This window comes from Myxocyprinus asiaticus, chromosome 49, assembly GCF_019703515.2.
Source record: "Myxocyprinus asiaticus isolate MX2 ecotype Aquarium Trade chromosome 49, UBuf_Myxa_2, whole genome shotgun sequence".
Lineage (NCBI taxonomy): Eukaryota > Metazoa > Chordata > Actinopteri > Cypriniformes > Catostomidae > Myxocyprinus > Myxocyprinus asiaticus.
The window spans coordinates 913,982-927,174 of record NC_059392.1 but is presented as its reverse complement, the minus strand read 5'-3'; the positions used below and the strand labels follow the sequence as shown (position 1 = coordinate 927,174).

At 42.3% G+C, this 13,193-nt stretch overlaps 2 protein-coding genes across 2 annotated transcripts; both read right to left on the bottom strand.

The window, feature by feature from the left end:
- Positions 1 to 1,390: 1,390 nt before the first annotated feature.
- Positions 1,391 to 6,413, bottom strand: ccnd3 (cyclin D3). Its single transcript, XM_051693953.1, has 5 exons — positions 5,066 to 6,413; positions 4,695 to 4,910; positions 4,454 to 4,613; positions 2,125 to 2,267; positions 1,391 to 1,949 (listed from the first exon to the last, which is right to left on the bottom strand). Exons 1-5 carry the CDS (start codon positions 5,288 to 5,290, stop codon positions 1,824 to 1,826), a joined length of 870 nt encoding a protein of 289 aa, XP_051549913.1. The 5' UTR covers positions 5,291 to 6,413; the 3' UTR covers positions 1,391 to 1,823.
- A 119-nt stretch (positions 6,414 to 6,532) lies between these two features.
- On the bottom strand, positions 6,533 to 12,983 carry LOC127438391 (bystin-like). The gene is made up of 7 exons (XM_051693946.1): positions 12,613 to 12,983; positions 12,331 to 12,472; positions 12,100 to 12,238; positions 9,822 to 9,955; positions 9,578 to 9,738; positions 9,085 to 9,187; positions 6,533 to 7,049 (listed from the first exon to the last, which is right to left on the bottom strand). The coding sequence occupies exons 1-7, from the start codon at positions 12,878 to 12,880 to the stop codon at positions 6,698 to 6,700; spliced, it is 1,299 nt and encodes a 432-aa protein (XP_051549906.1). The 5' UTR covers positions 12,881 to 12,983; the 3' UTR covers positions 6,533 to 6,697.
- Positions 12,984 to 13,193: the final 210 nt, after the last annotated feature.

The window sequence follows — 13,193 nt, the reverse complement described above, 5'->3', positions numbered from 1 at the left end:
GGGAAACTTACGTATGGGGTCAATGTGAGGACACATGAAAAATATTGCACACTTTGGCCATTTGGTGGCGCTGTTTAAACTAAGGAGTCATTGGTCCGATCGACCTGTAATTTTGCATGCAGTCTTTGTCCAAGTTTCCATCAAGGTCTACGAGGGCAGTTGTATATCTCGAAAAACATGGCCGCCATCGACCAATCAACTTTCAGGTAAACAAAGGCCGATCTGAACAAAACATGGTGGTCATATTTGACTCTTGGCACTAGAGGTCTGTGCAAAATAAATAAATAAAAAAGGCCACCGGGAGGTGCTCTTGCATTTTACATGCGTGTAAATCGCTGAATATTATGAGATGCACACAGACGCATGTTAGACATATCATATGATAGATCTCATTGGCATCAATCAAATAGTTCATTTTTTATTTATTTTTTATTTTTTCTCCCAATTTGGAATGCCCAATTCCCAGTGTGCTTTTAAGTCCTCGTGGTCGCGTAGTGATTTGCCTCAGTCTGGGTGGTGGAGGACGAATCCAAGTTGCCTCCACGTCTGAGACTGTCAACCCACGCATGTTAACATGTGGCTTGCATGCCACAGAGACATAGCGCGTGTGGAGGCTTCACGCCATCTACCGCGGCAACCACGCTCAACTCTCCACGCGCCCCACCGAGAACGAACCACATTATTGCGACCATGAGGAGGTTACCTCATGTGACTCTACCCTCCCTAGCAACCGGGCCAATTTGGTTACTTAGGAGACCTGACTGGAGTCACTCAGCACACCCTAGGATTTGAACTAGCGAACTCCAGGCGTGATAGTCAGCGTGTTTACCACTGAGCTACCCAGGCCCCCTGTAATCAAATCCAAAGTTTTTTACACGACAGCTACAAAACGTGTACAGGAAGAATCTTTGGACAGCCTAGATCAATAATTATCAAACAAAAGTTTAACTTTTTATTTAGCATGGCTATAACAGGGTAATTTAAACATAGGTGTGGCCTAGATCATGCAAAAGCCAACAACTCCCTAAAAAAAGTCCTATTTTCATCTAATTTAGTATGTGAATGCGAGATATCATTTTGAAGAAGCATGCTAAATTTGGTGGAGATCGGACAATAGGTGGCGCTATATCTCTATGGTTATTTACCTGAGATTGCTCAAACTGATCTTGCTTTATCTCTATTTTAGGTGCTTATAGTCTATCAGAATAATTCTTAAAATCTTGTAGCACATGCACTTAAAGGTCTTATGCCGCTTGAACCCCGTTAACTGCTTCTTGCAGATATATTTTATTATTTGAATTGTAAAGTATAATTGTAAATATACATCATGGTGGTTCACCATACCTGTGTATGTAGTACACAGCACACAAATCACCATACTCATGTTTACTTTTTATTATCACATTGGTTAACTCTATCAATAACATTAATATCAAAGAAGAATGTATTAGTTTAATCACTAAAGCAGTAGTGTTCAGTTAGTATGTATAAAAATGAGTGCTAACACGATGAAAACGGCAACGTTTACATCAGCGTTTTGGTTCAAACCTGCATGTGTTTAACAGGACAAAGGTTTGATGGCAATGCAAATATCTGCTTCAATGCAAAGCATCTGCTAAATCAAAAATGACTCTACAAACATTGAAGAAACGAACGTTAAATGTGAACACTGTCAACTTTACAAACACTGATACATTTTAGTACAGCGGAACCGACAACGATAGACAAGAAAGTGCTAGAATTGATTTAACTTCACAGAGTTGTGAGTGGATTTGATTGCATTTGATAATGATGGTCTAGTGTGGATTTGATACATCCACCTGTCACAGTTTGACATCCTGTACGTTGACAGGTGTGCTGGTGAGCTCAGGTGAGTCAGTCGCAGGTGCTGAGGTCAGCGTGAGGTCGATCGTCTCCTCCAGAGCAGAGTAACACTCACGTAGAGACGCCTGAATCACACACAGAGACAAACTCTTTTAAACTACGGAAATATATTTCTCTCTGACCCTCAATTAAACAGGCTGTTTTTGCTACTGAATTGAAACGTATGAAAAATGATCACTTTGTGAAACAGTAAAACAGCTATTCAATGAGAAAACAATGTAGTTTCAGACGAGTTCTCACCGTGTCCACATCTAAGATGTTCCTCGTGAGCTGCAGGAGATCATCAGTGTTTAACGTCTCTGTCAGCACTTTCAGTCTGATCACAGCTGCTGTCACACATGAACACGCTACCGTAGACGGAGTGAAGACTGAGAACCGTAACTCTGAAATAACCAGATCAGATTTTTGGGCTAAACATTTATTGTATAGCTATCATTAAACTCCATGACCATTATAAATAAAAGTTGTAAACACACTTTTGTGATGGCATCGATGATTTGCATATCATTTTGACCAATTACACTTCCAAAACTATCACAATTTATTTTTGCAATTTTAGCAAAACATTATCCATGTCAGCCATTGAAATAATTTTACATTGTTGATTTTTTTCTGCATGCAGCATCATTTTCTAGACACGCGGGCAGTACGCGTCTTTGTGCATCGTCTGCGTTTGCCATCGACTGTGCTAAACCACGTGCCGCTATATCTCGCGTACAGTAAACCTGATGCAAATTTTGCCGTCAACACAGTACGCACGAACTGTCCGTATGCAGCATAGTTTTCTAGACACGCGGACAGTCCGCGTAGTCAATGCCTGCCATTGACTGTGCTAAATTGCATGCCGCTACGTCTCGCACACTGTATACGTGACGCAAATTTCATCATTAGCACAGTACGCATGGACAGTCTGCATCTTTGCACGTCATCTGTGCCTGTCACTGACTATGCTAAACTGCGTGCTGCTATATATCGCGCACAATAAATGAGAAGCAAATTTCGCCGTCAACACAATACACACGAACTGTCCGCGTGCAGCATAGTTTTTCTAGACACGCGGACAGTCCGCGTAGTCAACGCCTGCCATTGACTGTGCTAAATTGCATGCCGCTACGTCTCGCACACTGTATACGTGACGCAAATTTCATCATTAGCACAGTACGCATGGACAGTCTGCGTCTTTGCACGTCATCTGTGCCTGTCACTGACTATGCTAAACTGCGTGCTGCTATATATCGCGCACAATAAATGAGAAGCAAATTTCGCCGTCAACACAGTACGCATGAAGTGTCTGCATGCAACGGTTTTTCTAGACACGCGAACATTCCGCATCTTTGTGTGCCGTCTCGCTTGCCACTGACTGTGCTAAACCGCATGCCGCTACGTCTCAAGCGCAGTACACATGACGCAAATTTTGTCGTGAACACAGTACGTACCTACTGTCCGCAGGCAGCATTGTTTTTCAAGACATGCGGACAGTCCGCATTTTTGCACACTGTCAATGCCTGCCATTGACTGTGCTAAATTGCGTGCCGCTACATCTCGCACACTGTATACGTGACGCAAATTTCGTCATTAGCATAGTCCGCACAGACAGTCTGCATCTTTGCACATCATCTGTACCTGCGATTGACTTTGCTAAACCACGTGCCGCTATATCTCGTGCACAATAAATGTGAAGCAAATTTTGTCCTCAACACAGTACGCATGAACTGTCTGCGTGCAGCATAGTTTTTCTAGACACGCAGACAGTCCGCGTAATCAACACTTGCCATTGACTGTGCTAAACCACGTGCCGGTACGTCTCACGCACAGTAAACACAGCGCAAATTACGTCGTGGACACAGCAGGTGTGGATTGTCCATGTGCAGCATAGTTCTTCTAGACACGCGAACATTCCGCATCTTTGTGTGTCGTCTCGCCTGCCACTGACTGTGCTAAACCGTGTGCCGCTATGTCTCAAGCGCAGTACACATGACGCAAATTTTGTCGTGAACACAGTACGTACCTACTGTCCGCAGGCAGCATTGTTTTTTCTAGACACGCGGACAGTCTGCATCTTTGCACATGGTCAACTCCTGCCATTGACTGTGCTAATGTGCATGCCGCTACGTCTCGCACACTGTATACGTGATGCAAATTTCGTCATTAACACAGTACGCACAGACAGTCTGCGTCTTTGCGTGTCGTCTGCGACTGCGATTGACTGTCCTAAACCGCATGCCGTACACCTTACAGTACACCTGACGAAACTTTTGCCATCACCACAGTACTCACGAACTGTCCGCATGCAGCATCGTTTTTCTAGACATGTGGACAGTTAGCGTCTTTTCACGTCGTCTGCCATTGACTATGCTAAACCGCGTGCTGCTACATCTCACGCACAATACACGTGACTGTTCGCTTGCAGTTCTTCTACAGACTTGGACAGTCCACGTCTATGTGCGTCGTCTGCGCCTGCCACTGACTGTGCTATACCGCGTGCTGCCGTCAACACAGTACTTGCGGACTGTTGCGTTGACTGCGCTAAACAGTCATGATAGTATTATACAGTGTGTGCATGTTGTACCTGTGGCGGTCAGGGCGATATAGGAGTGCACGTGTTGCCGTATGACCGCGGGGTTCTGTGATGTGATTGGTAGACCCTGCAGTAGCAGCTCCAGGAAGTCAGAAGGCAACACTGAGGCCAGGTCCCAATTCAGCCGTGACACCACCAGCACCTCCCACTGCTTCACGCACAAAAATATCTCCTTTATTATAACCTTACACAAGCTCTATGATCTCACTTAAAACTACTACACTGGCGTTACCAGGATTTCTGGAAGGGTGACGGCGTGGTCCGTGTAGATGCAGAGTTTGGCGGCACTCAGTGGAACTGATTCCCGTAGTTTAGACGCCAGGAACATGCAGACCGATCCCAGCAGCTGCAGGTGGTTTTTGTGCACAGGATACTGCGACATGTACCTGTCCAGGTAATGCATCGCCAGCGGAAACACTTCCTCTTCACACTTCTGGTCCTCGCACACCTTAAATCAGAACATTTTTAAAGAGATCACATGTGAACAGAATCATTTGAATCATCAGATCAGATCAGAATAATTTGAATCATCAGATCAGACCAATATGACTTGATTCATTAGATCAGATCAGTATGAATCGATTCAGTTAGATTTGTTTTGACCTGCAGCATCCACCCCGCGAGTATTCGGCGCATATACGGCTGGACGTCGGTCTGTTCGACCCCGGATTTGGGTTCGGTGCTGATGCTCGGTCTCTCAGAGCTCAGCAGGTTCTGTCGGACCCGCACATCTCGGGTCAGAACCGCGTCACTGAACGCCCGAACCGGTTTGGGGTTCATCTGAGAACTCAAGTCCGGTTCAATACTTTCATGACAGAATAACTCCATTACTGTTCAGATTCTCACGGAGTTTCGATTATTCGCTAAACACTACAACCAGTCAGGAGCTTGTCAGAGGCGCGGGCCGAATGACTCAGATGAGTTTACACAACCCTCAACACGTCTATAAACTATATACATCATAAATACATTCCGAGTTTACATATAAGACACATTGTTTTAATTTGATTCAATGAGAGTTGGTGTGAAAGCGGCAGCGCGCTCGCGAGTCCAGTCAAGTTCAGATGAGACGTCATCACAGATCGTGACGTCAAATTCAGCCGTTACTCTGTAATATCAATTTAAAATAATTTACCATATTTACTGTATTAATTCACCTTCGTAGTCTTCCTGTGAACAGTTCATCAGCGCACTTATTATAAAGTAAAAAAAAAAAAAAACCTTTAATTAAAATGTAATGACTAGCTCCACCCCTCAAACGACGTTTCTTATCGGCTGGCGTCATCAAACCCTCTATTTATTTATTTATTTTTTTATGGATTAAATGTAGTCTACTTTATTTTTCTTGTTTAACGTCCATTTCCAATATAAACCTGCTAAATTAATACATGTAAATGTACAAATGTCACATTATGGCGCTGGGTGTAATTCGCGAAAAAATAAAGTAAGGGATTACTCTTAATTTTTCAGTGATTTAATTAGTTACTTCTGATGTAATTGCGTTAAATACTGTATGGACTCTAGAATTTCAAATCTAAATTTAAAGTCTAATGTTAAACTGCGTGTTTTTAATTTAACGCTGCCCCTTTAAATTCTTTGGCCAGTTCATGAACAATTTATTTTATTTATTTAAAAGAAAAGTTTCATGTCTGTCCTTGTATTTTTCATCTGGTCAAGGTTGATCAGGGTTTTAGAAAGTAATAAGTAATGCAGTTACTTTTCAGACAGAGTAATTAGTACAGTAATCTAATTACACTGTAGAAGATGTAATTAGTTAGTAATTAATTACCTTTTTTTTTTTTTTTTTTAAAAGAGTAACTTACCCAACAGTGATGGTGTTGTGAAAAGTTGCTAATGTTGTTTCTTACTGACATAAAAAGTGATTGTGTAATTTCCACATTAGATTATAATTCCAAAAATATAAGCGTTAACACTTTTCAAGGGAATCGGTCAACAAATGGCTTACAGTTGACTCGGCATATAATTCTGGAGTTACGAGAAAGAAAAAAATTACACATATCACCTTTAATATTTGTATGATTACTTAAATAATAAACAAACAGGACTGGATTACATACAATATAATTTTATTACAATAAAAGATGGTCTTTGTCCAAAAATATGAATGTTGCGTCACTTCCTGCAACACATACAGCACATAACCAGATTCGATCACGTAATCAGTGACCACATAAAGCAAATAATTGTGTTTATTTTAATTGTGGCTACAGTCTGTCAGTCGACGGTCATGGCGGGCGTAGCGTCTTCCAGGTCTCGCGTCTCAGTGTTCTGCAGTTCTCGTCTGATTTCCGCGGACATCTGCGGGTGCGTTTGGATCTTCAGCAGTTCCAACAGCGCCTCCTTCTGTTCGGAGGACAGATCGGCTTTATAACGCTGCACGAGCGTCAGTAAGCTCTGATGCCACAGCACCGGCAGAGTCCGTTTATCGGTGCGGAACAACAGGAAGTGGGCGACCAGCGCGTCCAGCACACGGAAGGGCAGGGCGTATTTCTTATCCAGTAACAAACGCAGGAAAATACTGTTGGCTCCATTATATTCCATCTCCGCCAGTTTGAGCATAGCAGCACTGTGGAGAGGAAGTAAATGTTACTTACTACAATATTTCACTCGTTTATAAGATTATAAACTACAAGGACATTTTCTTAAATTAGGTCAGTATCTGTAAAAAGGACATTCAAAGGGAATAATGCAGCAGTTTCTGTTGGTTTGTGAATCCAAATTAAATTGCAAATACCTTTTAATTTATGATTAAGTTCTTGAATTTGAGTTGGAGTTTAATTTTGTGTGTATTATAACAATAAACATCGGGGGCATAGCCGCGGGTGGGCAAGGGTGGGCCAGGGCCCCTGGAATATTAAAAGTTATTCTCTGAATTCGCATATATATTTATAAAAAAAAATTTTTTAAAGCATAAATTCTGATATCTGAAAAAAAATAAATACATTATATAAAACAAAATTTAAGAACATTTTAAAATAATCTAACTTATTAAATACATGTATTAAATATAATAAGAAAATATATATATATAAATATATCAAATACAATTTATTATATTTTATACATAATTATATTTAATAAATTGTAATATATATTTAATAGATAATTAAGGCTTTCATTTATATGGACCACAGAACAACTCTAAATTACTCAATATATTATTTAATCAATAGATAAAAAACTTTTTCATCAATATTTGTTTTTATAAAGTTGTAAGTTGTATTTATGAAGTTGTATTATTAAGTTGCATCGACGTATTGTGACTAACTTGTTGGTTGCGTGACTGTGTTGAATTTCTTTGTAATTCATTAAATAAATTCCTGTAATTTAGAACTTTATGTTCAACATAATGTCAGATGAGGCCAGTTAAATTAAAATTCACACTAATGAATTGAAAGAGAGCCGGTTCTGAGTTTTGCCCAACCCTGACGTGCCTGTGTGTTGTGTGTGAGTGCATGTGTGAGTCTGTGTGTGTGAGTTGCGTAGTGTGTGTGTGTGTATCTATATGCGAGTTGTGTCGTGTGTGTGTGTTATGTAGTGTGAGTGCGTGTGTGTAGTGTGTGTGTGCATGTGAGTGTGTGCATGTGTGCTGTGTTTGAGTTTGTGTGTGTGTAGTGTGTGCGAGTGTGTGTAGTGTGTGAGTGCATGTGTGAGTTGTGTAGTCTGTGTGTGCTGTGTAGTGTGTGTGTGTTGTGTTTGAGTTTATGTTGTGTAGTGTGTGTGTTGTGTTTGCGTTGTGTACTGTGTGTGTTGTGTAGTGTATGTTGTGTTTGAGTTTATGTTGTAGTAGTGTGTGTGTGTGTTGTGTTTGTGTTGTGTAGTCTGTGTGTGTTGTGTTTGTGTTGTGTAGTGAGTGTGTGTTGTGTTTGTGTTATGTAGTGTGTGTGTGTGTGTGTGTGTGTGTGTTGTGTTTGAGTTTGTGTGTGTTGTGTTTGTGATGTGTAGTGTGTGTGTGTTGTGTTTGAGTTGTGTAGTGTGTGTATGCTGTGTTTGAGTTTGTGTTGTGTAGTGTGTGTGTTGTGTTTGTGTTGTGTACTGTGGGGGGCCTGGGTAGCTCAGTGGTAAAATACGCTGGCTACCACCCCTGGAGTCGCGAGCTCGAATCCAGGGCGTGCTGAGTGACTCCAGCCAGGTCTCGTAAGCAACCAAATTGGCCCGGTTGCTAGGGAGGTTAGAGTCACATGGGGTAACCTCCTCGTGGTCGCTATAATGTGGTTTGTTCTCGGTGGGGCGTGTGGTGAATTGAGCGTGGTTGCCGCGGTGGATGGCGTGAAGCCTCCACGCGCACTATGTCTCCATGGCAACGTGCTCAACAAGCCACGTGATAAGATGCACGGGTTGACTGTCTCAGACTCGGAGGCAACTGGGATTCGTCCTCCGCCACCCGGACTGAGGCAAATCACTATGCGACCACGAGGACTTAGAGCGCATTGGGAATTGGGCATTCCAAATTGGGAGAAAAATGGGAAAAATCCCCCCAAAAAAAAAAAAAAAAAAAAATGTTTTGTGTAGTGTGTTTGTGTTGTGTAGTCTGTGTGTGTCGTGTTTGTGTTGTGTAGTGAGTGTGTGTTGTGTTGTGTAGTGTGTGTGTGTGTGTTCACCTGGAGTGCAGCACAGGTATGGAGCATTTAGTCAGTATGCTGCCGATGATGATGGCTTCTCTCAGTGTGCAGGTGCCCGATTCACACAACGGCAGCATAATTCCTACAAACACACAAATATCAGTCAAAAACAACTTACACTCTACATGATGTGTGCACTTTATGTTTGATGTAGCTGCGGTTTTGCCCCTACATTTTTTAATGATGAATAAAGACAGTTTTTATTTCACTTTGTTTAGTGAGACAAACACCATTAACCCAGAATTAAACACTTAAGAATTGATTTCTCGAATGTCTAATGGAACACTAAAGCTAATCAGCGGCCTCTAGTGTTCAGTTACAGTAACTTCCCAGAACTGCACACAAACAGACAATACAGCTGTGCAACTTTAAGAACAGTAATCTAATTTTTTTTTCAGCTTTTTGATATTTTGACCCATCCCTACTGGAGAATATATGCTTTAAATGGTTAGTTGGAAATGGAGCTGTTCACCTTTAAACCACGCTCCAGGTTTAAACAGAGCTTTCTTCAGTGCACTGTACAGGTGAAAGTTCAGCCGTTTGTACTCGGCGATGTCGTCTCGAATTCTGGGTAACAGCACCAGATTATAGAAGCGTTGAGCCATGCGCTCCTTTAGATTAGATGAGAAAATCCTACACAAACACAATATAACTCAATCAAAATACAGTAGCTTATTAATATTTGTAATTACAGTGTTTTATCTTTTGTCTCGGACCTCGTGGCCTGATACATCGCAGCAGCAGTCCATGTCTCGGGTTCGGTGAGATACAGGATCTGTTCCCAGTTTGACAGTGCTGGAATGATCTTAAATGCTTTCGGAAGTTTTCCACTGCGATACTTAGATAAAACCTGCAGAGGGAGAGGATATTGATCACTGTAACTCATTTATCTGACTAACACCATTGACATGCATCACAATGAGCTTATTTGAGAGCTCTTGAACAGATTCTCACATCTTTTGACGAATGGTTTTCCATGACTTTTCCAGCTGATTGTGATCAATGGATAAGATTTTTTAAAACCATTTTCATAGAGATTGCTAAGGCAGATTTTCCATTTGTGTGTCTGTCTTAATACATTTATTATTTATTATTTAGGAAAAACGATGCCAAATGCATTTAATATAACGCAACTAACAATATAATCATGTATAGTAAGGTTACCAAATCAAATAGATTTATCAACAAAGTATTCTTTGTTGTTGATATCATAGGTTGTGTGTCCAATCAAACTCAAAATTTAGGCACAAATTCATGTCACTTGTACGGAGCCCCTTAAAGGACAGGGAGGAAATTTATTTTCTGAAATAGTTTGCATTCTCTTGCAATAGTTTTGCATTTCTTTGAGTGAATGCACCACTTAATGCGAGGGAACGCTAATACTTATTGAGAGGGAACGCTAACACTTAATGCGAGGGAACGCAACGCTTAATGCGAGGGAACGCTAATACTTATTGAGAGGGAACGCAACACTTAATGCGAGGGAACGCAACGCTTAATGCGAGGGAACGCTAATACTTATTGAGAGGGAACGCAACGATTAATGCGAGGGAACGCAACGCTTAATGCGAGGGAATGCTAACACTTATTGGGAGGGAACGCTAACACTTACTGGGAGGGAACGCTAACACTTACTGGGAGGGAACGCTAACACTTACTGGGAGGGAACACTTATTGCGAGGGAACGCAACACTTATTGGGAGGGAACGCTAACACTTACTGGGAGGGAACGCTAACACTTACTGGGAGGGAACGCTAACACTTATTGCGAGGGAACGCAACGCTTAATGCGAGGGAACGCAACACTTAATGCGAGGGAACGCTAATACTTATTGAGAGGGAACGCAACGCTTAATGCGAGGGAACGCTAACACTTACTGGGAGGGAACGCTAACACTTACTGGGAGGGAACGCTAACACTTACTGGGAGGGAACGCTAACACTTACTGGGAGGGAACACTTATTGCGAGGGAACGCAACACTTATTGCGAGGGAACGCAACAATGAGAGGGAACGCAACAATGAGAGGGAACGCAACAATGAGAGGGAACGCAACACTTACTGCGAGGGAACGCAACACTTACTGCGAGGGAACGCAACACTTAATGTGAGGGAACGCAACACTTAATGTGAGGGAATACTTATTGTGAGGGAACTCAACACAATGCGAGGGAATGCAACACTTACTGGGAGGGAACGCAACAATGCGAGGGAACGCAACACTTAATGTGAGGGAACGCAACACTTAATGTGAGGGAACACTTATTGTGAGGGAACTCAACACAATACGAGGGAATGCAACAATGAGAGGGAACGCAACAATGAGAGGGAACGCAACAATGAGAGGGAACGCAACACATATTGGGAGGGAACGCAACACAATGCGAGGGAACGCGACAATGAGAGGGAACGCGACACATATTGTGAGGGAACTCAGCGGGATAGAGCAGGACATGGGTCTCTCCACTCCTTCACATCCTGCATCGCCCCCCATCAGGTATTAGTTTCACCAAGTATAACTCACAGATTTGTTTACGGTGCCCTCTTTTTTGCATTTTATGGTGACAGATTTGTAGATGCTTTAATACATAAATATGTGCCTGCTGATTTAATGCACAACCTCTCAATAATAATTTACTCTTATCGAGTTACCTTTGTATTTGTGCAGATAACCCTCGAAAAACAACAAGAGTTTAGATTTAACCGTTGATGGACGATGTGGTCAACGTCTCCAAATGTAAAGGCAGGCAAAACTTTTAAGGACTGTGAAAACACACCCACCTCGGCAGCGCCCATAATTGCGTGTACCCAACTATGATGACGATGTGTGAAAAGGGTCCACAACGCTTTTTGTGATGGAACAAAATTTAGACAATGTCAACATGGACAGGTGGGGTCCTGCAGTAAACCCGGTTAAGCACCACTTGTCTGAACATTTATCAAAGAGTGAATGATTGTCAATCATGCAAATAATCCTGAAGATATTGAGAGCACCTTGTTGACTCCTCTGTACACCTCTGTGACTCTGGGGTCCAGCTGCGGGACGGGTCGACCCGACACCTCTGACATCACAGTGCCCACCTCAGTCTGTTTCTCTGTGATCTTCTCCATGATGATGTCCGCAAGCGTACGCCTACAACCACACAAACGACACATCACCAACACAAACACCTCAGAGCGCCAATCAAATCCCACACTGGAGTTTGAGTGGCAGGGCGATCTCACCTGACAGGTGGGTTCTTGTTCATAAACATCTGGATGGCTCTCTCATCTTCAGGGTCCACATGAACCTCAGAGCTGGACTCTTCTGCAGATTCACCCAACACTGGCCACTCTTCATCAGAGTCTCCATCCTGTGTGCTCGGACCTGAAACACATCATTTCACATGTTTAACAATAACAGTGTGTCACTGGTGATGTTCACAAGGCGCATGGTACCATGGTAAAGGTTGATACATGGTATTTTTGGTCCTGTAATGGTTCTTGTATTTTGGGGTTATCTCTCACCTAATTGAGTAGCTGGTTGTCTCTTGGTCTCTGGTGTGAGTCCCAACTCAGTCTGCAGTTCGTCCTGTTGGATTCGGGCCTGTTGGAGGATCTTTCTGGACAGCTTCTCGTCCACATAGTCCTGCTCTTCATCATGGGTTCGGCTCCGGTTCTTCACACGGCCGCTGATCCGAACCGAGTCTCCCTGCAGGATCTGATCCGCCAAAGACACACCAGTACCAGCACCGCTGCGCTCCGGTCCGGACTTACTCTTCTTCACCTTCGGCATGATGATTATATTATTAATATATTGTTATGAACTCATGACACGCAGCTGAGCGAACAACACACGTGGGTCTGAAGCAAATGGCGCTGTGGAGTCCGAATCATTTCAGCGAATCGATTCATTCGGACGATTCAACTCAATGATTTGGTTCAAAGGTGATTTCTTTGAACAATCACACAAAATTATTCTCAGCGCGGCATTTTACTTATGTTGTGGTTCCTTAATTGCTATTTTTTTAACACTGTAAACAAAATTATAAACAATATATATATATACACTAGGTTGTGAATTAATCATGTCAATTAATTAATGTGAA

Excerpts from the sequence above, each read along its gene's own strand:
- ccnd3 (XM_051693953.1), bottom strand. The coding sequence starts at position 5,290 with ATGGAGTTATTCTGTCATGAAAGTATTGAACCGGACTTGAGTTCTCAG. Across the intron at positions 4,911-5,065 it reads TCGCGGGGTGGATGCTGCAG|GTGTGCGAGGACCAGAAGTG; the intron begins GTCAAAACAAAT and ends TTCTGATTTAAG. Across the intron at positions 2,268-4,453 it reads TATCGCCCTGACCGCCACAG|AGTTACGGTTCTCAGTCTTC; the intron begins GTACAACATGCA and ends TGGTTATTTCAG.
- LOC127438391 (XM_051693946.1), bottom strand. The coding sequence starts at position 12,880 with ATGCCGAAGGTGAAGAAGAGTAAGTCCGGACCGGAGCGCAGCGGTGCT. Across the intron at positions 12,473-12,612 it reads ACAACCAGCTACTCAATTAG|GTCCGAGCACACAGGATGGA; the intron begins GTGAGAGATAAC and ends GATGTGTTTCAG. Across the intron at positions 9,188-9,577 it reads ACCTGGAGCGTGGTTTAAAG|GAATTATGCTGCCGTTGTGT; the intron begins GTGAACAGCTCC and ends GTGTGTTTGTAG.